At 31.9% G+C, this 23,978-nt stretch overlaps 1 protein-coding gene and 1 pseudogene across 2 annotated transcripts; both read right to left on the bottom strand.

The window, feature by feature from the left end:
• Window positions 1-6,973: 6,973 nt before the first annotated feature.
• On the bottom strand, window positions 6,974-8,703 carry LOC145139678 (proteasome subunit alpha type-6-like; annotated as a pseudogene).
• Window positions 8,704-16,004: 7,301 nt separating this feature from the next.
• On the bottom strand, window positions 16,005-19,682 carry LOC145137015 (U-box domain-containing protein 32-like). Of its 2 annotated transcripts, XM_079071157.1 has the most exons (8): window positions 19,085-19,682; window positions 18,787-18,908; window positions 18,525-18,646; window positions 18,113-18,422; window positions 17,900-18,046; window positions 17,288-17,818; window positions 16,479-17,201; window positions 16,005-16,394 (listed from the first exon to the last, which is right to left on the bottom strand). In XM_079071157.1, exons 1-8 carry the CDS (start codon window positions 19,272-19,274, stop codon window positions 16,212-16,214), a joined length of 2,328 nt encoding a protein of 775 aa, XP_078927283.1. In that variant the 5' UTR covers window positions 19,275-19,682; the 3' UTR covers window positions 16,005-16,211. The 2 variants fall into 2 exon arrangements, with proteins under 2 accessions (XP_078927283.1, XP_078927284.1); XM_079071158.1 differs by lacking the exon at window positions 19,085-19,682 and having other exon boundaries at window positions 18,113-18,429; window positions 18,787-18,907.
• Window positions 19,683-23,978: the final 4,296 nt, after the last annotated feature.

Raw genomic sequence — 23,978 nt, 5'->3', positions numbered from 1 at the left:
ATCTGACTTTGTATGAGGAAGTTATGATTTTTCGAAGTTTCAGCTTAGCAGTAGACAGCTAAAAACTCGAATTTTAGATCAAGCGATTTTTAGCCGACACGACCTAAACGAGAATCGAAGGTCTCGTCATTAGTAGCACAACGGTAAAAAGTCTGATGAAAACGGACGTCGGATGAAGAAGTTATGAATTTTTAACGGATTTCCTGTCCCGGTCTGTTAAAAATAATAATTTAAAAATTAAAGTCAAAATTAGCCGACAAAGTCTAAACGAAAGTTGTAGAGCGTAATTTTACCTACGCGTGCATATAAAGAACGTCAAAAACGGATCTCGTATGCGAAAGTTATGGATTTTAGAAGTTTTGGCACGAAAACAAATTTCGCATAGGTGGCTTCGGCCACGTCACCTTCGCTTAGAGCATGCCACGTGTCCAAAATTTGGATGAGTCATCCGAGCTGCTGAGTCATCCGAAGGGGTCCACTAGGAGTCTGACGCGTGTCCTTTTCCTCGTGTCCGAGTCTCGCAGAAGGAAGCCACGTCCGAAGCCTCGGACTAGACCGCGGTCCAATCGGAGGCTGCCACTGAGACCCTCGCACATGCGAGCCATGTGTTGCGCGCCTTCGCCCTGCTGCCGCGTGTCCTCGCCTGATGACTTCTCTTCTAAGCCGACCTTCGGACTACCCTATAAATAGAAGGGCATGCGAGACTTCCCGGGTAATTTTGGGATTTTGCCCTTTTTCACCCCTAAACTCATATTTTTAGCATTTTGACCTCCCCCGATGCCCCGAGATCATTTCCAACACCCGGAACACGTCCCGGAGTGCCCGAGAAGCCCGGTAAATTTATTTTTTCGGTTTCGAAGCCCGACCCTCGCAGAGCCCGGTTTCTCAATAAAACTCCCGGTTTTATTAGAAACGATCATTCTAGGCAACGAAATGCTGCCCGATTATCGTTAAATCAAGTGAGTATGTAGTTACTTTCACCTTACACATATATATGAAGTATTTTCTTTAAAATACGTGCTATGTGTAATTATATTGATTGTTTAAATAAGGTGACTGTTGAATAGATGTTTTATACAAGTTTTAAACTATATATATATTTTTATCTACAAATATATTGGGTAAAACATGGGTAGATGAATTAGATGATGTGTGATGAAATAAAAGTGATGAGAGGTATCGATGTTTAAGATGATCTAGTCATCTAGCAGAGTATAGACAATGGCCACAGACTATTTTAGATAGTCCAGTGGAACGTTAGTAGACTTGTAATCGGTACGTATGTTTGAACTATATGTTCATAAAGTGTTCTTGAACTATATGTTCATTAGGTGTTTTTGAACTATGTGTTCATCCGTTAGTTCATCTTTTTGACACTATTACGTGTCAGGGCACGGGAGCGTACGAGAGTACTTTATCAGTATTTTCCCTATACTTTTATTTGGAAGGGCTTTGGAGTCTTTGTTCTTTTATGAAGTGATCGGACGAGCTTCATGAGTTAGTGATATAGATCATGAGTTAAATAGTGGGTGTGTGATGAAAGGTGAGTTGGATAGATGAGATGATCAGTGATATAGATCATGAGTTGAGAGTGAGTGGTGAAATATGAGAAAAGCCCTTACCCAAACGTTGGCGTGAGTGGTGCAATATGAGAAAAGCCCTTACCCAAACGTTTACCCCCGTCATTCAGCAGAGTATGGATGACAACCATGGATTGTTCTAGACGGTCTGTGGAACGCTAGCAGGCTCGCAACCTGAAGGTGTTAATGGACTTGAGTGTTCATTCGCTGTACTCTATTCCCCTCATGAGTGCCTTTAGGGCATGTATGGTTGGGGAAACCCCTTAGTATGTTCATCAGCTGTATGGAAAAACCCATTGACATGTATTGTGGGGGGGAACACCCGTGGGAAATACCGTCGATGAATAAGAGCTATGGACTTAGCATATGGAAAACCCATTGACATGTATTGCGGGGAGGAACACCCGTGGGAAATACCGTCGATGAATAAGAGCTATGGACTTAGCATATGGAAAACCCATTGACATGTATTGCGGGGAGGAACTCCCGTGGGAAATATTGTCGATAAATAAGAGTTATGGACTTAGCACATGGCAACGATGTGACTTCATGTCTTATTTGACATAAATTGCAGAGGGAAGCAATGTTGTCACTTTATAGGTTGTTTTATGTTAGGATGTCTTGTTTGACATAACTTGCTGAGGGAAAGCAATGTTGTCACCCCGATGTTTGTTTTATTTGACATAACTTGCTGAGGAACCCCAAAGCAATGGTGTCACCCCTAGTGATAATCCTTAGGCTAGGTCCCTTGTGATAGTTGTTTTAGGGACGTAAAGTGAGGATAATGGGAATGGGTAATTAGGGTTATTTTGGTTGATGAAATTAATAAATTTATTGTTGATTGAGAACTTAATAAGTTTATTATTTATTGTGGGTTGAAAACCCTATATGCTCACCAGGCTTCCAAACCTGACCCACTCAGTTTATTTGTATCACAGGTATCGATACGAAGTTGCTTTACATTGAGAGATTAAAAGAGAAGTAGATCGCTAGTGTAAATGAATGTAAGTTTTGTTTATGCTTATGTTTTTGTATTGACAATGACATCCCAATGGTTTAAGTGAATAAAATACATTTCTTCGGAAATGATTTGATAACATATTTATTATGTTTTTCTGGGAACAAATTCCGCAACACTTTTAATCAAATGGTTACTCTGAAATTATTTCAAAAGCATAAATTAAACCGTTCTTTTCTGGCCGTGAATTTGGGGATGTCACAAAAGTCTTGACCCTAACCTTACCCGTTTAATTATCGTGTCGTGTCATGTCAACCCGTTTACATAAACGTGTCGAAATCTCTTACCCAAACCCATTAATTTCGTGTCGGGTTCGTGTCTGGTTGTCGTGTCGTGCCAAATTTTGTCAGGTCTACCTAAAACGTCCCTTAAGAGAAATCCTAGCCTTCGTTGAGTGTTGTGAGCTTATCCTCTCTCCTTGAACCATTTTTGTTGCTTATTTGAAGAGTTTTGGTGAAGGAATCAATAAAGGTGATTCTTGGGAGTTTGAAGCTTGAAGATCCTTGCATTCTCCCTACTTCTGGACCTTTGTAAGTTGCAAAGATCTTTGCTTTATTACATTTCATCTTTGGTTCTAAGAGATTTTGGTGTTTTAGTCCACTTTTATGGTGTTTTGGTCCCTTCATGGCTTGATCTATGGAGTTTGGAAAACTCCATGGTGTTTGGATCATTTTACTTTTTAGACTTAACCTTTTGGGTGGATCTTTGAGTGCTTACATGTTTTCTTTTATTTCATGTATAAGAAAAATGAAATCTTAGATATTTTAGAGATTAGGGTTTTAGATCTAGTTTGCTTGGGAGGTCTTAATGGATAATGTTGGATACTTTATCCATTCAGACATCAAGGAGATCCAGATTTGAATGTTAGAGACATGGACCTAATTGTTTAAGTCAAAATATATATAGGTTGGACAGGGTAGGACGCGAGACGCTTTTGGGCTTTTTTGGACACGTCTGATTTTTTAACCGAATCCCGGTTATTTTTGTCATGTAGTGGGCGCGGGGTGCCCAGTAGAAGGCGTGGCGCGCCCGTTGACCAGTAGGTTGACTTTTTGACTTTTGGCTAAGTTTGACCTTGGGTCAAACTTTGGGGTTAGGGTTTTAGAATGAGGTTTGACCTATATTTTATGCATAGGTGGTTCGTGAGACAAACCTTGATTATTCATGCGGAACTGAGATTTTCAGATTCTGTAAGGTGAGTCTTCGCACTACACTATGTAGTATGTTAAGTGTTATTGTATGCTAGACTGTCTTTGTGACTTTTATATGAAAGATTATGGGGAACCATAGCAATGGTATGATAGACTATGGGGGCCATAATAGTTGTATGAAAGACTATGGTGGGACCATAACAAAAAATGGTGCAATGGGACTACATCAATGGAAGTGATTATAAGACTATGAGGGGGCATAGCGTTCACATAGGTTGAAGTATACCCCTACGGTGGGGCCCATTGGTATGTGATGTATATGGTATTTTGGAGAACTCACTAAGTTTTGTGCTTAGAGTTAGGGATTAAATGTTTTCAGGTACTTTTTGGATCGTGAGAATGCATATGTGTCCAACGTACAAATATACAACCCATCACTTGACCATCAATCACTTTACATTCTGACGTTTATTATTGGTTCTTTGGTTCCTTTATTCATTGATTAATTATGACTTTTTATTGAACTTTTCTCATTATTTCCGTATAACGACTTATTAGGATTATACATTGAATATATTTGTATGAATCGGAAACCTTATCTTTTATTGATTTTTATTTTAATGACTGCATATAATTTTAGAAATACATTAGTTTATCAATAAAATAGGTATGTCTTAACTTAAGAGTTTGGATTTTTCAGTTACATTTTAGTTGTTTTCCTTTAAAGAAAAAAATAATATCAAAATGTTCGAATAAATATTGTTGCATTTAATTCTTATGAAATTTTGAGATTTTAAAGCACGTGGACAAAGTTAATTATGAGTGCAACAAACTATAAATGTTGGATGGGGTCTTTGGAATATTTTTCTTTATTATAGTTTTACAATCAGAATCAATCAATTATTTTCATTACAACTAGGTGGGGAACCCCGCGTTGCGGGGTCAGATGCGACAATTTTTTCTGTTGTTTGTTGTTTGTAAATGTTAGTTGACGAACTATTTTTTTGTAGTTTGGGTATTGTTTTGTTGTCGGTTTGCCAAATACCTCTTAAGTGGCATTATCAAATTAATGTCTTTTTTCTCCCTTTGCAAGTTGCAAATGCAAGTTAAGCTATTTATCGAAATATATACTTCATGAGTTTATTGTTTGGTTAATGGGATGAGACTGGGGTGGTGGCCACGTCTTCGGGTTTTTTTTTTGTACTTGGATTGTATTTGTTGAACTACTTTGAGTATAAAGCATGTAAATAAATACATAAACGAATAAATAGATGTTGTACCTCTTTTCGTTCTAACAGAATCTATTATTTATGTTATTAATGTTATTTGGGGTGTTTCCTCAATTTCATTAAAACAGCCTAATCTTACAACAAATTACTAATTAAATGAAAGGTAATTTACAACCCAATAAACAAAACCCTTTGAAAGCAGGAAACAGAAATAAAACTTAGCTGCAAAATTTCTTATCAGGACTCTGCCATTTCAGATTCCAAATTTTCCCAGAAAGTTGTTCCAGGTTCATGCATATCCAATTTCTAGCACCTGTTACAATTACAAATCTACAAAGGAAGTTATGTTTCTTTTTTTGTATTGAAATCAAGATACATTTATTAAGATAGGAAACTTACCTTTCGCTCTTCTTTGAGGTAAAAAAACCTTCAAGTTTGGCATAAACCTTTTAGTTATCTTCGTTGCTTCATCATCGTGTGGTGGGGCCGCAGACACAAAGGCAATAAACCACACCCGCTCATCATTTTGCACAATAAATTTGAAACATTAGGGATACTTTTGTCCAAAACTGTTAAAATAAAAAAAATTAACTATAAAAACAGTATGCAATGGTAGTTTCATCCAAAATTGTTAAATTCAATTTTTTTAAGTATAAAAACATTATGCAAGGGCATTTTCGTCCAAAACTATTAAAATCAAATTTTTTTAACTATAAAAATAGTATGCAGGGGCAGTTTGGTCCAAAACTGTTAAAATCATTTTTTTTAAAGTTTAAAAACGGTATGTAGGGGCAGTTTGGTAAAAAAACAGTATGTATGATGAAGTTATAAACCTAGATTCTTCATAATCAATATATTTTGATGATATGAAATCATAAATTTACCTATTTGCATACATGATACATACACACAATTGCAATCAGTTGAAGAAAAATCTAAAAAATGATGTTAAAATAATATGTTAAATAATTGTTTCTTAGCATAACAAATCAAGAAAATGATACTTACAGTCAGAAATTAATTACTAACCAGAAGAAAGGCACGGATTTTACTGCTAAAGATGAAAAGCGAGCTTCCAATACCCTTCAAGACTATTGGTCCAACAACCAAGTGTTTGACAGATGTGTGATTTTTTTTGTCTAAGTCATTAAAGACATACAAAGACAAATTTATGCTTTTTGGTTAGTTTCTCCACAGAAGAGATTTAGAATCGTGTTTATAGCATTCATCATTTAATCTATTTCAATTCTAAACATAAAAAACTGCATATTCTTTTACTGCATACACTGTCCCATTTGAAACCTAGATTCTGCATACACTTGTCCCATGTCCTACGTGTCTCAACCTTAGTCATGGTTGCTTCATATGGATTCACCAAAGGTGCTACCATGAAAGCACCTATATTTTCAGTTCAAGATAATCAGATTAAAAAAAAGTATTTGATTTAAAGAATGGTGAAATACCTGCAATTCTATCAGGAATGTACTTGAGTGCAGCCCATGTATGTATGCTTCCACCTGAGTATCCAACTACCGAAAACTTACGATAAATTAAACATATACTTTGTCCAAATATTCTCCTATTTGAATGCTTCCATGAAGAAAAAAGTGAATGATAATACCAACCGCCCATTGTTGCCACTAACTCCAACTCAGATAACATAAGCCTCTTTGAACCCATTGTTGAACAATAACTCTGGCTACCTTCATGGAGTTACCATTAAAACTACCTTACAAAAAAACAAAGGAATCATATACTGATCAAACTTCTCAGCTATAGAAAAGATAAAAGACTCACAGCCAACACAATCATTTTCCAGTGAAATGAAACAGTATATACAAACACTTTATAAGGAGGATCAAACTTCTTATTCTCTAGATTAATTTCAAGTTGAAAGCATCAATAACAGATACGCCCTTGTAAGAGATGAAGAACCATGTTGCTATTCAACAACCCTGATGATGTTAATCCAAGAAATTAATGTCAATCCTCATCTTATTCAAACTGCAACATGAGATAAACTCATTAAAATAACCAAAAAAACTAAAGGAATTGAGATGAAACTAATTCACACCTGAATAAACACCAAAACCAAAAGATAATACAGCGAAGTCAGCATGATTTACCTGGTCGATCACTGCTGTAGAAGTATTTATGTCTTCAGTATAGAGTCCCCTAAATACGGATGAAAAAATGTCATCTCTCCCTGCCAAAAAAAAATCTTCCACAGTAACAAACTATTAAGGATTTTTCTGGCATTAGATGGTCAAAAACAAAATCAACAGGTACTGATTCATTTTCAGTAGGTATTGAAAAAAAAACGGAAAAATTAACAAAAAACTGTAAACGAACCTTGTGTTTGAAGTGGGTCTTTGGAACATGTTCCTGGGATAACATCTCACACCAAGCCGATTAATTAAGTCTAATTTGTTATCACTGCCAACGTAATAGAAAAAGAAATCGATGAAATTAGCAGATGAAGAACGAAATCAGAAACAGAGACAGTCACCTGTTTTTGCCCTAGAAATGGAAAGAAAGCAACAAACAACGATTTGAAATAGATACACTTCTGATGGTTCAGCTCCAAACCGGTATTTGCAACCTCAATCTCATTGGCCTTGTAGTCTTCTTGTAGAACAGATTGCATCATTGCAAAGCAGAAATTGCAGTCTACAGTCAAACATGGGATGCATCAAGCATATGTCAATGTTAAATACAATTACACAATAGTTTCAACTCAAAGAAAGTGTAGTAATTCACCTGTACAGTTTCATCATAAGTAAATTGAGGGTGTCATTTTTCCATTTCTTCTAAAGGAAATTAATAGCCTCTTGCTCTTTCAATCCAACACTTGTTGCCTACAAACAAAATTCAAAAACTACATCAGATAACAAATTTATATCTTTTTATAAATCCATTACAAAATTCTACACACCTAATGTCCAAAGAAGTGACCTGTTGGATCACATTTGAAGAGTTTAGACCCATTCTCATCATCAATACCCAACAACATAGCCACTGAAGTTCAAACAAATCAATAAAATCATGCACATTCACAAAAATAAGCAACTAATAACAACTTCACATCTAGAAACTAACCTACTCCAAGTGGTCTCATGTAAGCATGTTGAGTATAAACTTGTGATTTGTCAGCAATCCTGCAACATATAGATTTATCAACATAAAAAATGATATGACATAATCTGATAAACGGAACTCAAAAAAACTGTAGGATTAATACCATCTTGCTAATACATAAACAACCATCTCATAGCCATATTTACAACGAAACTCAGTTGCTTCATTTCTTGCCTGTGGAACCAATGTCTTTGCATCAGCTGAAAATATGTACAAAACATTATTTATTAGTTATTATTCTTGCCTTACACAAAAATATTTGATTTGAGGCTGCAAATCATTGAGAAAATAACCTGTAGTTCCAGTAGCTAACAATCCAAGGAACTTGGTGATAGAGAAAAGATTTGTAAGGTTGGTTGGATCCAAGAGCTTACAATAAAAGGGAATCAAATCTTCAAGTGGTGAAATGAAGTTTTTTGTACACAGTTCAGCATATGTTTTGGCTGGGACATACAATGAAAATAATAACTAACCTGTGCATTTTAACGAACACTTGGGGTGCAATTACAATGGTTGCTGGTTTTGTAGATGTTGAAAGTTGCTGATCTTTAACCCTCTGCATCACTCCCTAACAATCCCGTCCCCATGCCTATGGTTGTTATCATCTGATAAAAAAAATTGAAAAACTTGCTTCAAGTATTTTATCGAGCAATTGGTGTGCATCCTAAGAGCTACAATCAAATCTTATATACTCGATTTTGTATCATCAAAAAACTAATCAATCAAACTATAGAAAAAGAGAAAGAAAAGAAGAAGTCGAGAAGGATGGTGAAAATCGAAAATCGAAACCTTACCAAATGATCGACCGCACTGTATGAACGGTTTAGATGTACAAATTCATCAGGAAGGTGGTGAACGAACGAAACATATGGAAGCAAAGAACAAACATGAAGTCGGTGGTGTGGTAGAGTGGAAACATATGCGCTGTCGGAACAACTCGATCGAGCAAGAGCTATGTAGAAGGGGGAGGTGAGACATCGTGAAACGAAAACAGAAAAAAGTTGAAAAAAACGAACCTGTAACTGTAGGGTGCGAAGGTCGGTGGAAGGAAGAACCTGTAACTGTAGGGTGCGAAGGTCAACGGTCGAAGGTTTCACATGGGGGGCGACGGCACACGGTGGAGAGCGGATATCTTCATCCCAGATGCTTCAATAAAACCCCAAAATTGAACGATTTATTCATCTGTTTAACCTCAATTTGGTGGAGCACTGATTCTTGTTGGATGGTTGTGGCGATGAACATTATCCAAGAAAAGAGGAAAAAGAACGGAAGGTTTGTTATTCGAGGAAAGAGGGAAAAGAACAGATGGTTTGGATAAGGAACGGTGATAGGAAGAAACTGGAAGAATCGATTACCTACAGCGGTATGACGCCGTCTAGGGCAGTGGATGGAACCATCCAGAAAGCAAGAGAAAGAGAAAGAAAGAGATATTATTAGAGAAGGAAGATAAGGCGGTGGAGAAAATCGAGAAACATCTGAGAATGTTGATAAGTCCATAAAATGCCCACGAACTCGAAATTGCAACCAAACACATAAACATGGGCCATTTTTGCCAACATCTTAGGAACTCTACTGTTCCTTTTCTTCATAACTTTAATATATATATAATAATGATCAAGGAAATTGATAGTTATTTTTAAAAAAAATCAGCTTTAGAATTACTTGTCGTATATCTCTCTAATTTTTTTTTTTTTTTTTTTGGAAACTTTTGCCATAAACATAACAAATTTAAACCGGATTCTACGAAGCTTAGCACATCCTATATATTATACCCTGTCAATTGCTGTTATAAAGGGTTTTTTAATGTAACCAAAATATATAAATATTTATCAAATAAATGGGCAAAATTCATTATTAACCAAGTCTAATCAAGGTCAAGTCATCTTATGTGGTCTACTTTTTATAAAATTAAGCATTTAAAAAAAGACGATGGCTAAAGTATTAGTATACAAGCCATCTGTTAATAATAAGCTCTTGTATACGAAATTTGCTTTATAGCATTTTTTAACACATGAATTAGATGGCGTTTGCACTTACTTTTTTTTATTTAAAAACGTTAATTTTAAATGTGCGATGCATCAAATATGTATAAAGCTAATTATATATTTGTGTTCATTTAAAACCATAAAAGAAGTTTTAAATGCATTTCATGCCGAACACATTAATCCAATAAAAAGCATGATTTGTTTTACAAATTTGTATCGTAGATAACTTAACCTCAACGTCATTTAACGTCATTCCACATCTCATGTCTTTCTATTGTTAATTCGTTAGTATATGTTTTTCATTTAAAACATTTGTAACATAAGTTTATTAAATTTACAAACACATATAATGATTATGTAATTATATAGCCCAAAATACTATATTTGTATAAATTTAATGTCCTTAAATATTTGTAACGTAAGTTTATTAAATTTACAAACACATATAATGATTATGTAATTATATAGCCCAAAATAATTATTCACTTGTGGATCATTATGTTATAAAGTATTGAAAATCATATGTGAATCTTCTAACATATTACTATATAACTATATAACCATATTAGTTAAGTAGATATACACATATGAATCATGAATCCTTAGTTTGAGAAAATTGCAATGATAAACTGCCACTAACCTCAAAGTTTTCTATATTCATGCTTGTCTGATGTATCTACCACTACCAAAAAATATAGATTTTAGACAAGGCTAAATCTCTCGTTAATCCATTACAAATACAGATTAGCAATGAATTAGCAATGTAAATTTATAGTTAGTATATATTGGTGGCTAATAATTTTAGCAACTTAACATGTCCTTTCACGATGAAAATATTTGTGGTTAATCTAACATATTTTATCGCTCAAACAACTTTGAAACCAAGTTTAAACAACCAAAAAGCAACATATTTGTAAATGATTAGCAGCAGATCCTAAGTGATGGAATAACATTAGATGTATTGTGTGATGGATTGATGTTGATTATTTGGAGTCGTATTACTGATGGAATAGTGATGGACTTTAATTATAAAACGTTTTATAGTCTGTTGCTACTTTAATTATAAAAATCAACATATTTGTAAACGTTTTAATGTCGATTATTTCAATACTTTCATGCACCACAGAAAAATGTAATTATATCAATATCAATAATAAACATTGTTTATGTAATTATATCGGTATCAATAATAAACATTGTTGGTGCATTGAGTGATTTCAAAAAGTTTTGGCATTTAAAAAACTCAAACTAAAGAAAAAATTTCGTACGGGAATACGAACTTCAAGCTTTTATTTTTTATTTTTTAAAAAGCTCATAATCTAAAGTTACTTCAAATAGCTTTGGGAACTATTAATTTTTACCAACTATTAACTTTTCATTTTTATGTAATTTTACACTTTTAAAAGCTTTCATCTAGTTTTCCAAACACTTATATATAAATAAAAGTTACAACCAATGTTTTAAAACCCGGGTTTTTAGTTGACCCGGTGTGATGACCGGTTCACGGGTCAACCGGTTCAACCGGTTGAACTGCCGGGTCAACCCGGTTTATGGTCTTTTTCTATTTTTATATATATTTACTTTCCGACATAATGCATAAACATATATAACCAATAATTTGATGTCCACAAAGTTTAAACATTGAAAAACATTGAAGAAATCGTAAACGGCTCGTTGTTTTGTCGTTCGCTACTTGTATCCAACTATCCAAGCCCTATTAAAACGTGTCAATCCGGTTTTAACCGGTTCGACATAAGCAGTCGAACCGCGGTTTAGGGGAAACCCAGCCGGTTCGATCCGGTCCGTATTTTTACAAAAAACCGATCTCAATTGACCCGTCTTCTACCCTGGGTCACGGTTCAACCGGTTGAACCGGCCGGGTCGACCCGGGTTTTAAAACATTGGTTACAACTCTTGTCTCTCAGCTAATTTTGTTAAACACGTCCAATGTCTCTTTGTTTTAACTATGATCAAATCAAAACCTGAGATACATCTATTTCTAACAAAACCATGTATATTAATATTATATTTAATGGCTCGATCAAATTAGGAAAAGAAATCATCATCCAATCATACTTCAAAGAATAACTAAAAGATCCTCAAAGTATTGCATTTGATATGTAAAGTATTGCATTTTCCTGAAAAAAGTGTTGTATTTGGACAAAAAAGCTAATCACATCATCAATCTGGATAATTACATTTACTATATACTGGCGAAATATTTAAGAGGATATACCTCATAAAATCTATTTTCTAAGATATTACATTTTTTTTTATAAAAATGTTATTTACTGTGATTTTGTTTTTTATAAAAGTGTTTGTCTTAATAAAAGTAAAAGTTGAGAGGTGAAATATTTATTCTACAAATCAAAAGCTCTTTTAAAAGGTTTGTTATTTATGTTATGATGTTTTGAAAAAAAAATCATAAAAAGTCTTTTAAGGCATTTTATTTTATTTTATAAATATCTAAGTTTTTTTAACACTAATTTATGAAAAATAAATAAAAAAGGACAAATTAAATAAGGAAGTTTTAAATTGAACATTTTAGATAGATGAATATTAACTATTTTTTAGATTGAATTAGTTAAATTAAAAAAAAAACAAACCAAAAAAAACAAAAATAAAAACCAAAACAAAACAAAACAAAAAACAAATTTAGCTAACGTTTTAAAGTTTTTTCCAAAAAAATACCCAAAAAAATATAGAAATGATTCATATACTCATCAAAAATGCAAGTAAACCTTCATGGTCTGCGATTTCATAAAAAAAATTAAAATAAAATATAAGTTCGAATTTTGTCATTTTTGCATGATGAAATCGTCATTGGCATTTTCTTTGCTCGATCTACGATTTCCTTTCCTCAATCGCATTTGATATCTTCTCTTCAGCTCATATTGTATAAGTGCTTAATGTATAATGTTAAATAGTAGATGGTTATATAGTTATATAATTAATGATATTTTTTTCAAACATTAACTACTATAGGCTTCTAGGCTCAGTCCATAAAAAAATCACAGTCCATAACAGCCCATTATGGCCTAATCGCACTCCAATAAGTGACTTAGTAGAATCGAGACATTTCTAATCTTTTTGGCTATTTTTTTAAATCCTATCCTAATAAATAAGTACCTATATTGCCACGTGGCTTCTCCTTACGCCCCTTTCCACCTTATTTTTCCCGCTCATTCTATCAAAGTGATATTCCGAAATTATCCTTGTGACCTTTTATGCTCTTGAATTTCATATTTTAATAAATCACGAAAAATCAGTAATCCATCTTCTAAATCTTCAATCAGCCTCAAATCTCGATCATTTGGTTCGTTCTTATTTGGATTTCAAAATTCCTCATTCACTCCCTTCGGTTACAAAATCAATAGAATCACCTTGTAAAATCATCCTCGCATTTAAATCACAAGATTCTCAAATCTGGAGGTACAAGCTTCTTATAATTCCTCTAAACGCTAACTTTGTGTTTGTGTTTAACGATGTGTGTGTGTGTTTTCTGTATCATCCTCACATTCTAACTTATTGCAATCCTCCATGACACTTCACAATGGATTCATTGCTACATATATACTATTAAAGGGTTAAGTCTTGTTGGTGAGGGTGCTAAAGTGTTGTTCTACTTCAATTCACCCCCACTGCACGTTCTTTACATTCTCCATATCTATTGTCCTCATTAGGAAGAAGACGTCATTCATGTACACTTAAGGAAGAAATTGAGCAGTTGCATACTAGGTGTTTGGTGAAATGACTAAGTGAAGCTATCCTTCATGTTTTGCCTCTGTCTCCAAAATAATTAAATTATGGGTCAAACCTATCTCTATAGATTAGAAATCCAAATCTTGCCAAGGTAATTTTTACAATTTATGTATATTTTTATTTTTATTAAAGCGGTATGCGTTGACGATGGATTAATGAGTTAGTTTTTGTAAAAAAGAAAGTCATCAGTTGGGTAGGTTAAAGTATGATTTTGTAGATCAAATCAAAATGCAACAACTTAATTTTTACATGAGCGAGGTGGATTTCAACTTCTACTTACGTTTGGATTTCTCTGTTGTAGTTTGCGTGTTTATAAGTTTTACTTGGCCGAGGTAATTTTTGACTTGTATGTTTTATGTCTTTGTTTGTATTTTTAATAATTTAACTAAAACTAATTTTAATTTCGATATTGTATTTATAGTATTATGTTTTCATCCATAAGTTTTGAACTCGAGATCTACATTTAAAGCGACAAAAGAACAGCATGAAGATCAAAATTTTGGTTCTTTTGCTGAGAAAACGTCCATAGTGCATTTTCTGGAATATGTTATTGTTATATTATCATTTGTAGTTATTTAATGTAGTTTTTCTTTTCATTTATTCTTTTGAGGAATTTATTAACTTACATAAAATTTGAAGTGGGAATAAATATCATTTTGCAGCCTATAGTAAAATTAAGACACCTCTTCAATGGAGCCTATAGTAAAATTAAGACACATTTTGAATGGTTGAAACGGTGGTTCATTATTTGACACTAAATTAATTTTCATTGCTTTTGTTTTATGCTTGCTTATGTTTGACTCCAAGATGTGTTTTAATTAAGTAAAATTTAAAACTGAATTAAAACCATAGGAACTGATATGATGCAGATGCTCTGCATTGTTAGTTTGTAACATTTGGTAGAAATCTTAAAGATGAAATTTTCATTTTTGATATTATAAGTAGCTTTTTTTCCCTTTTTTTAGGGACCTATTATGGGAGTTAGTTTATTAAAATTTGGTCCTAAATATTACTTATTTCATTCCTCAATTAACTTGACATATATGTTCTTTATTTTAGATCTCTCCATATCCTTGTAATAAAAACTAGGATATGAGAGGTGGGACCTTTCTTGCTCTTGGAGCAATTGTGGGGTGCTGATAGAATTATATAATCTTGATGATGCAAATTTGAAGATGGTTGGGGATTCTATTTATAGTTTTAATATGTTTTTTTTTGTTAAAGCTCTCCATCAATGTGATTATGAAAATTTGAAACTGGAAGGCTACAAGGAAAAAGTTTTGCTATGAATTGATTTACTAGAGCAACTCAATAACAGGAACAAAAACAAGTTGATGGTAAAAATACATCGAAATATGTAGTTCCATTTTTTGTTTATTATTGGTCTAACGTTCTTTGACTTCATGTTCTAAATGTTTATTAGATTAGCCTTCTTTGAAAGAAAGAACAATTCATTATATTTTATTTTTTATTACATTATTGCACTTTTATTGTAATGTATGTTGATATTAAAAGTGTTAAAAAATTGTTTCTAAATAGTAGTTTGTCCAGATGCAAAAAAATAAAATAATAATATAGAAAGTATACATAAATCTACATGCTTATTTGAATAAACACTAAACGAAATTTTATTTATCGGACAACTCGTCCACGGGCAGGATATTATTTCAATTTACAAAATGTAAATTGGATATTAACAATAATGTATATATTTATTTTAAAACAAAATTATAAACTTATTTACAAAGCTTATACCTTTGTAAATTAATAATTTTTTTTGTAAATATTTAATAAGAAAATACGGTTTTGAATTTTTAATAATTTTTTTTTCTTTCTAAACCGTGGTTTTCACGGGTTTAAACCTAATAATTACTATATAATTAAGCTAAATTTGTCTTCTTCTTTTTTTCCTAAAAAATATTAAAAGAACCATTATAAATGATATTTAAATAGCGGTTAAAGTTAGTAAAAAAAATGATATAACCATAACTTTTAAGTCATACTACATGTCGACCATTTGAGATGCACTAAGATTTAACTAACTATTCTTTTAAAAAGAAGCGTGTAAATTAAGATTTAATTTATCTTTGAAGAGATCCATTAAACCTAAAAGAAGTCGAAAGAAACCAAAGCAAACCAACTAAAAAGAAAAAGAAATAAATTAAATATAAAATTATTACTGTAACTATACATACAATCAAGAACTTGTGTTGGAAAGCATACTTTATATTAAGCTTTAATGAATTATATCAACAAACAAAAGATATAATTTTTACTTTGTGCTGCACAAATTATGCACTGATAGATACCACAGTCAAAAGTCAAAGTCAAAAACTATAAAGGGTATTTTAGGAAATTTGTTGCCACTCTTGAATTGCATAGGAAAGAGCATGATTAGGTAGTAAGTCACAGTGTTCAAGTTGAAGGTTAGTCATGGGTGAAGTCTTGTGGCCACTGTTCAACCACCCTTTTATTGCATCTTCTTCATATGTAAAACCATCTGCTGCTATGTATGGATCTTTCATCACTTCCTGAAAATCACCAACAAAATCCTTTAATGAATGCATATAATACTTTCATTCATCTGTACATTGCTATTTCTTGAGTTTAGATACCTGAAAAATCGGGCAGACAAAATAAGAGGGGATTTTGCGATGACACTCAGGCTCAACAGGTGATATTGTAAATCGATCTTTCATTTTCTCAAATGTCTTCCAAATATCATTCACAAGATTCGGCCTCTTCAATGGATTCTTCTCACAGCATCTCAAACTCAAATCAGCTAACTCATTCGCATGCTCAATCGGCCAATCCCCAGCCGATAAATCCAAAATCTCAACAAAATTCCCAAATTCCATCGCACATTTCGTGTCATTCACAACACTCGAAGCTGGCCTCCCTGTTAGCATTCTCAACAACACAACTCCGAATGAGTATACATCAGAAGAAGGAGAAAGCGTTCCGGATTCAACAAATTCAGGGTCGATGTAAGCAGAAACCTCGGGATCATTAATTTTAGAGAAAACGAAACTGATTCCGAAGTCGCTTAGTTTGGATACGTGGTTTGAATCGAGAAGAACGTTGGTTGGGGTTACGTTTCCATGGATGATTTGAGGGTTACTGGAGTGGAGAAAAATTAGGGCAGAAGATATCTCTGAAGCGATTCGTATTCGTGTATGCCATGGAAGAGGTGGAGTTGTCGCTTTAGAATTAGAACTAATGATTCGATCTTCAAGGCTTCCATTTTCGAGGTACTCGTAAATCAACGACCTTGTTGCTGAACAAACGCCGATTAGGGTTACGATATTTGGATGTCTCGTTCTACTCAAAACCTCTACCTACACAAAACCACAGGGACCCAAACTGTAATTTAGTATTCTTGTAAAAAATATCAAAACCTATAGGGACCAAAAGTGTAATTTACCTCAAGTTCAAATTCTGCATCGCTTTGAGAACCAAGGGAAGGTAACATCTTAATCGCAACCCTTACATGGCGAAGAATACCTTTATAAACACTTCCATCTCTTCCTTCTCCGATCTTCAATGATTGATTGAAATCCTGAGTAGCTTCCATGATTTCCATGAACGAGGGTTTATAAAATTGTGCTTGTGACAAATTCGTTGTGGTGTCCTCTTTTATATATTTTGTAAGTTTTTTAATTTGTCTCCTTGCATTATCGACTTCATCTTGCAACTTGTCTCGACTTTCTTTGAAAGTGATTAACAGATTCACTGCTTGAATGATTCTCTCCTCCAACTCTTTTTCTGTATCACGTGCCTTTGAAATTTGGTCTTCAAGCTCTGGTTTTTGGTTTTTGACTTTCTGAAGCTCTTTTATGAATTCATCTCTTTGGTTCTTCATTGTTTCTATTTCTTCAATTTGTTTCGACAGTTTAGCCTCCATTGCTTTTCTTTCTGTGATTTCCTCCATACATGTGTTTTCTGATGTTTCTGCCTATAACATGGTTAAAAAGTTACACTTAACAAACTATTTAATTCATGTTTTCAAAATCGATATAAAGAAATTCAGTTTCACCTTATGCAAAATGTCCTTAGCATCTTCTTCTGCCCTCCATCTTCTTATTGACTCTTCAAATGCTTTCTGTTTTGAGTTTTCAGCATCTGTTTTGGCATACTCCAGTTTATCATGCAACTCAGAAGACGAAAGCCCTTGAGGTTTTTCCTGGAAAAAAAATCATTTAATATATATTTTTCCCAAAATGAACAAGCAAAATTTGTTGTATTATACCAGAAACATATCAGAAAGTGATTGAACCAATTGATCTTTTGTATCATCAATCATCAAATGAGTTGAAGTTGAAGAGCTACACCCATTTTTCATTGAATTCTCCAAACACCGAATGGATTTCACTTCCACATCAGCATCAATTGCATGACAAAGTGTCAGCATTGTCTCTTTGCCAGCTGGCAAAGAGGATAACGCCTTCATACTCCTTGTATAGATGAGGTGGCCTTTGCAAGCAAACCATATTTGACATATGGGTGGGGCATTTTGGCAAACATATATTGATTTATTAGACTTGAGCTCTGACATATCCCTGTAATCTTGAAGAATTTGGTTCATTAACAAAAAAACAAGATAAATTGATTACATTTATATGTGTGTTTCTTTCTGACTTAATGCATATAGAAACTCATACTTTGAATATAGCTTCTCAGCTGCAGCTCCCATAACAAGCCACTTAATCCCATGTTGCTCTATAGTCTGCACAATACCTGTTTCAACATTATCAGCTTCTATCCACACCTTACCTGCTTCCACCTACACAAATACCAAACTCCAAATTACTAAAATTTCTTCCATGAATGTTAAAAAGTTACAATATATCTTCAATTTTCATCCAATCTGCTAAAAATGAAGAAAATGTAGGAGGAGAAAGAGCAAAAACATTGAAACAATACCCCAGCTTCATCAAGAATGAGGCGATATTGATTTAGGATTTTGTGCATCTTTTGCTTTTCAAGCTCTCGCCAAGCCTTAACCACCTGTTGTTTTAGGCTACTTTCATAGAACTTTCCATCCACTGTAAAATTACGAACATTGGAATCAGTCCGGATTATGTAATCGTAACGTAAACATTGCTAGGGCTCCAATCGATTGGCAATAGGTAGGCTAATTCGCAAATTTCAAACCAAAATTAACTAACAAATTCATATCATAAAGCAGCAGCGACAGCAGTACGTGAAGTGATTAACTTACCGAGTGTGATTAACGGAGCAGGTTTATGAATATGAAGGAGACACATCTTCATTCCAGCAAAGCACTGTAACGCCCACAATATCAGCGATTTACTCTCCTTAACGTTCCTCCCCACCGCCACAATTACGGTGTTTTCGACGTCGTTAAACTCTTCGATTGTCTCCTCGATCAATTCCACCTCACTCCCCATCAATTTTTGAAATTAGTAACGCTTTCAGAAACCCCAACCAAAACACTATTGATACAGATTTACTTGGTTGAATCGAAGAGAATAGAAGTAAATATGGTACAAATTAGGGGAGTGGGGGACTACTGTGGGTTATCGCCTATCGGTAGTGACAAAGGTTTCTTAATAGAGAGTATAATTACGTGTGAACAGATCAAAAGGTGCAGACAAGAACACGAACAATTACTGAGAAATTACACAGCGCCATTGGCTTCACTTTCACTCCACAAATATTAAAATTCCTGTTGATTCTTTCGCATTTTTTGAGTTCAATCTCAGTGGACTCGGCCATGGTGTTCTAGAGTCAATGGACTGTGCCAAGATACACATCATTGTCTCCCAGTTTTTCTAACCTAAAAATGAGTGAGATTGTTATGGAAGGTCATCTATCGGTTGAAAATGTAACAAGCAAATATTTTATTCGAATTTAATAATATTAAAACTTAAAACTTAACAACCAGATTAATGTAATTTTATTCATATCAAATTCTATGTAAAATAACTTACGATGTTAATAAAAAGGGTTACTCTAGGCGACCAATAATATATAATGCTTTTTTAAGTTATTTATTTTTAATTATATTTAAGGGCAAACAAAGAAAAATATAGCTATTTATTTACCAATATTCAGAAAAACTTTTACATCTTGTTTATATAAAAATTCTTGCATTTTGAGTTAGCTTTCAAGATTTACTCATATATTTATCACGTTTTACCTTAGAGAAAGAGACAATGTCACTTATTTTTGTTTCCATGTTAACCTAAAAATAAAAAACATAAATGTCATATCACAAAACAACCGGATTTTTGGGTTACTGTGAAAGGTAACTGAAAATGTAAATATTATTTTGTAAATAAACAAAATGTAAAATTTTTTATGAATGTTAATAGATAAATTGTTGGTTTTTTCTGCATTTTGCCAATTATTTAATAAGTCAATAAATTTATTATGGGTTCTCGTTACCACTAAAATGGATGTCAACCTGCTAAACTCATATTAATTCTTGTGTGGCATCCATTGTCATTCAATATGATAGAATCATTCTTCTAACTCAATTTGGCATCAAAATTATGTCCACTATAGCATCTAATGTGACACAATTACTCGATTGACATGTATTTTAATAATGTAATGATAACTCGGTAACACCAAGTATACCGACATATTGACTACAATTAAACATTAAACTACTCAAAAAACAAATTGTGTGTTATTATTATTGGGCATTGTATGACATCAACCTTAATAAAAATAACTATTTTTTGTTTAGAGTAAATGTATTTAATTAAATTTTGCATTTTTACAGAAATAACCTCTAAGTCGGGAACACTGGATTCTAAATTAACAAAAATTATATAATATGTATTCTTCTCTCAGTTACATCAAACACTTTTCAAAAACTTATTCTATCTATGACTGAAATGAGCATTTTGAAATATCTAATATTACTCAATTTTCAATCATGTCAAATTAAGTCCTTGTATCTTATATATTTCTTCTATTATGTTTTTTTTTTAACATTTTGTTATATTTTATGAAAAAACAAAATAGTTTCTCAAAATTTTGGGTTGTATATCAGATTTCGTAGTTGTTCTTGAGATTTTGAAATATATTTTTTTTGTCTGGTATCTCAAATTCGAAATATCACTTTGAAATGGACTTCTTTGTCGAAAAAATTAACTTTAATATGACATAAAGTTAGTTTGAAATGATTTCGGAGAAAAATGCCAAATTTTTAAAACACAAAAAATGGTCATTTAAGTTAAATACTTCATTCATGGTAGTCATTTTTATCGATATCCCAAAAGTATTACTCACCCAATTAAACATGTATTAAACCCGATTTTAATATTTTCATCCTAAATTTGACATAAACACAACATTTCATGTGTTGTCCATTGTTATGACTTATGATAAACTTATTTCTTTTTTTGAACCGGCAAATTAACCTACTCCTAAATACCACCTATTTTACCTCAATTGGGATTTTTATAACATTTTAAAGAACTACCATCTTTAAAAATATCTTGTCTAGATGAACTAATTGTCTTAATTATGGTTTAGACTTTAGACCCAAAATAGTTCAACTAATTGGCTTAAAACGCATCTCAATTACATCACTCAAGCATAAGTATCATTGTTTTTTATTAAATTCAACGAGAATCCATAAATTATTATCATAACAGGTAGAAAATAAATTCTTTTTCAAAAGAAAAACATTGATGCATCAAAAATATTTGTGCAAAACAAAAACAAATAAATAAATAAATAAAATAAAATAAATGATGATGTTATAGACACTCCATTCTACACCTACTCTAATATACTAGATATTGTTTTCCAAAAAAAAAAATTTCTCTTTCCTAACCTTATTACTTCATCATTATAATTTCAAATCATTACACTAATTTTACTATTTTATCATTACAGATTATTAAATTTTTTTCAAACTTTATTATTATTTTGTTATATTCAATTAAATTTTTACTTACTTTATTATTTTCTAAATTTTCTCTTAAATGTTTTTACAAGATAGATGATTATAAATACCAAAATTTAGAAAAAAAAACATTAAAAAGTAAATATGTATTGAAAAATGTTCTAAACAAAAAATATTTTTTTTAATGACAATCGATGCAAAGGATTCATAGGAAACATCACTACAATATTAAATAAAAAACATATCGTTTGTCATTTTATATGTTTAAAAAAATGGTTGTATTTTTAGAACCCCAAAGTTGTAATGTTAATAAATACATATATTAATAAAAATCTTATAAAAACAAATTTATGAGACATATTTGCAAAAAAAAAAAAAAATCTGAATATTTTGTTTCAAAAATAAAATATTAATATTTTATATTAAAATTATTATTAAATAAATTATTCATATTGCATTAATCATATAAAAATTTTCTATTCTTTTACATAAACAATAATTATATTTCTATTATATAAGATAAATCTTTATTCTTATTAAAAAAATGTATATCTACATATCGTTTTAATATAATAAAAAAATTATATTTTTATTGCAAATATAATATTTTATAACAAAATAAATTAGTAACGTATGAGTTTAATCATTATTGCTGAAAGAATGTGAAAAAAAAATATATGAATGTTTAAATATAAAAAAAGATATATAAATAAAACAAAAAAGATGCGTGTATTAAATAAATAAAATAGATAATATTTATTGGGAAGATGCCACAATTTTGACTCTGCAATTTTTTACCAAAGCCTAAAAAAAATAATAAAAATTAATCAATATAGATCAAAGTTTTTTATAGGGTGGAGTGTAGAAATAAAAATCCTAAAATAAAATAAAAACGGTACACGTATAAACTCTTTGAAGAAATTGACCAATGACCATAAAAGGAGTTCTTTTGGTTAAGCCATTTGCAATTCATAAAATTATCTACGGAGTATTAAATTTTACCACTAAACAAATATATAATCAAATAATCAATGATATTTTACTGTTTGCAGCTTTGACCAAATTTGCCCACAAAAACGTCTACCAACACGAAAATCCATTTACAATCTACTTGTTTTATTGAATAAAAATTTATAACAATAGAAAAACATTAATGTCACTTTATTAATGATTCCATGACAAAATTTTCCATTATATATTGCAGTTGTGATTATTTTACTTTCATAGAAATGGCATGTCCAACTTTCAATTACTCAAAAGCTACTTTCGTAGAAATGACATGTCCAACTTTACTTTGTTGTTTTCTTCAATATGGCCAATGCTTTTCTTTTCACTTGTTATTTTTTATTTAATTTGATCTTAGAGTTTCCTTGAATATAAAACTTATAATCTAAGATGTAAATTAATAATACTAGTGGTCAAATATGTAATTTTAATATGATGTATACGATGACAGAGAATGAACATTCATTTTCATTGACAGATTTAAATAAAATTTTCATTAATAAACTTAAACAAAAATTACATTAATAACTGTAAGACAAAATTAGATTTTGTTTTTATATTTTTCTCGAGTTTTACTCTTTATCGCTAATCTCGCTTTGAGGTTCTCATATGTAACATCAACATTGATCGACATCCTTAAGATTTTCATATCACTTAGGAGTACTTGCGCATGTCCCAATTCCATTTCAAGCTCTAGATTTTTTTTTTTTATTTTTTTTTTTTGCATTTGAAGATGATCATCAAATTTTTCCATAACAAAGTTTAAATTATTTGTTAAGGATACGTTGTTATTCGAAGACGATGCAACTTTCAAGGAGTATTGCGGGCACAAGTCCATCATCGCCAATCAGCCTCCACCTTCTACATTAGAATACGGTAATGTTATTTTCTATTTTTTTTTTTTTAAATTGGATGCAAATATATCAGATGCTATGTATTAACCATATCATATGCTATGTATGATGTTACTTTATTATTTGCTATGTGTTAATCAGATCAGATGCTATGTGTGATTTGAAATCGGAAATTCAATAGTTGTTATTTGTGTTATATACATCAGATTACATGCATATGTATTGAAGTATCGCAAAAATAAATAAATAAATAAATAAATAATAAAAAAAATACATGTTATTTACTTAGTTACTATGTGTGATCTGAAATCAGAACTTTATTTGTTGTTATTTGTGCTCTAGAAATCATATTACATGCATAAATGTTG

The sequence above is a fragment of the Lactuca virosa genome, chromosome 9 (genome assembly GCF_052849685.1).
Source record: "Lactuca virosa cultivar CGN04683 chromosome 9, Lactuca_virosa_CGN04683_v6, whole genome shotgun sequence".
NCBI classification, from domain to species: domain Eukaryota; kingdom Viridiplantae; phylum Streptophyta; class Magnoliopsida; order Asterales; family Asteraceae; genus Lactuca; species Lactuca virosa.
This window is presented reverse-complemented; position numbering and strand designations above follow the sequence as displayed.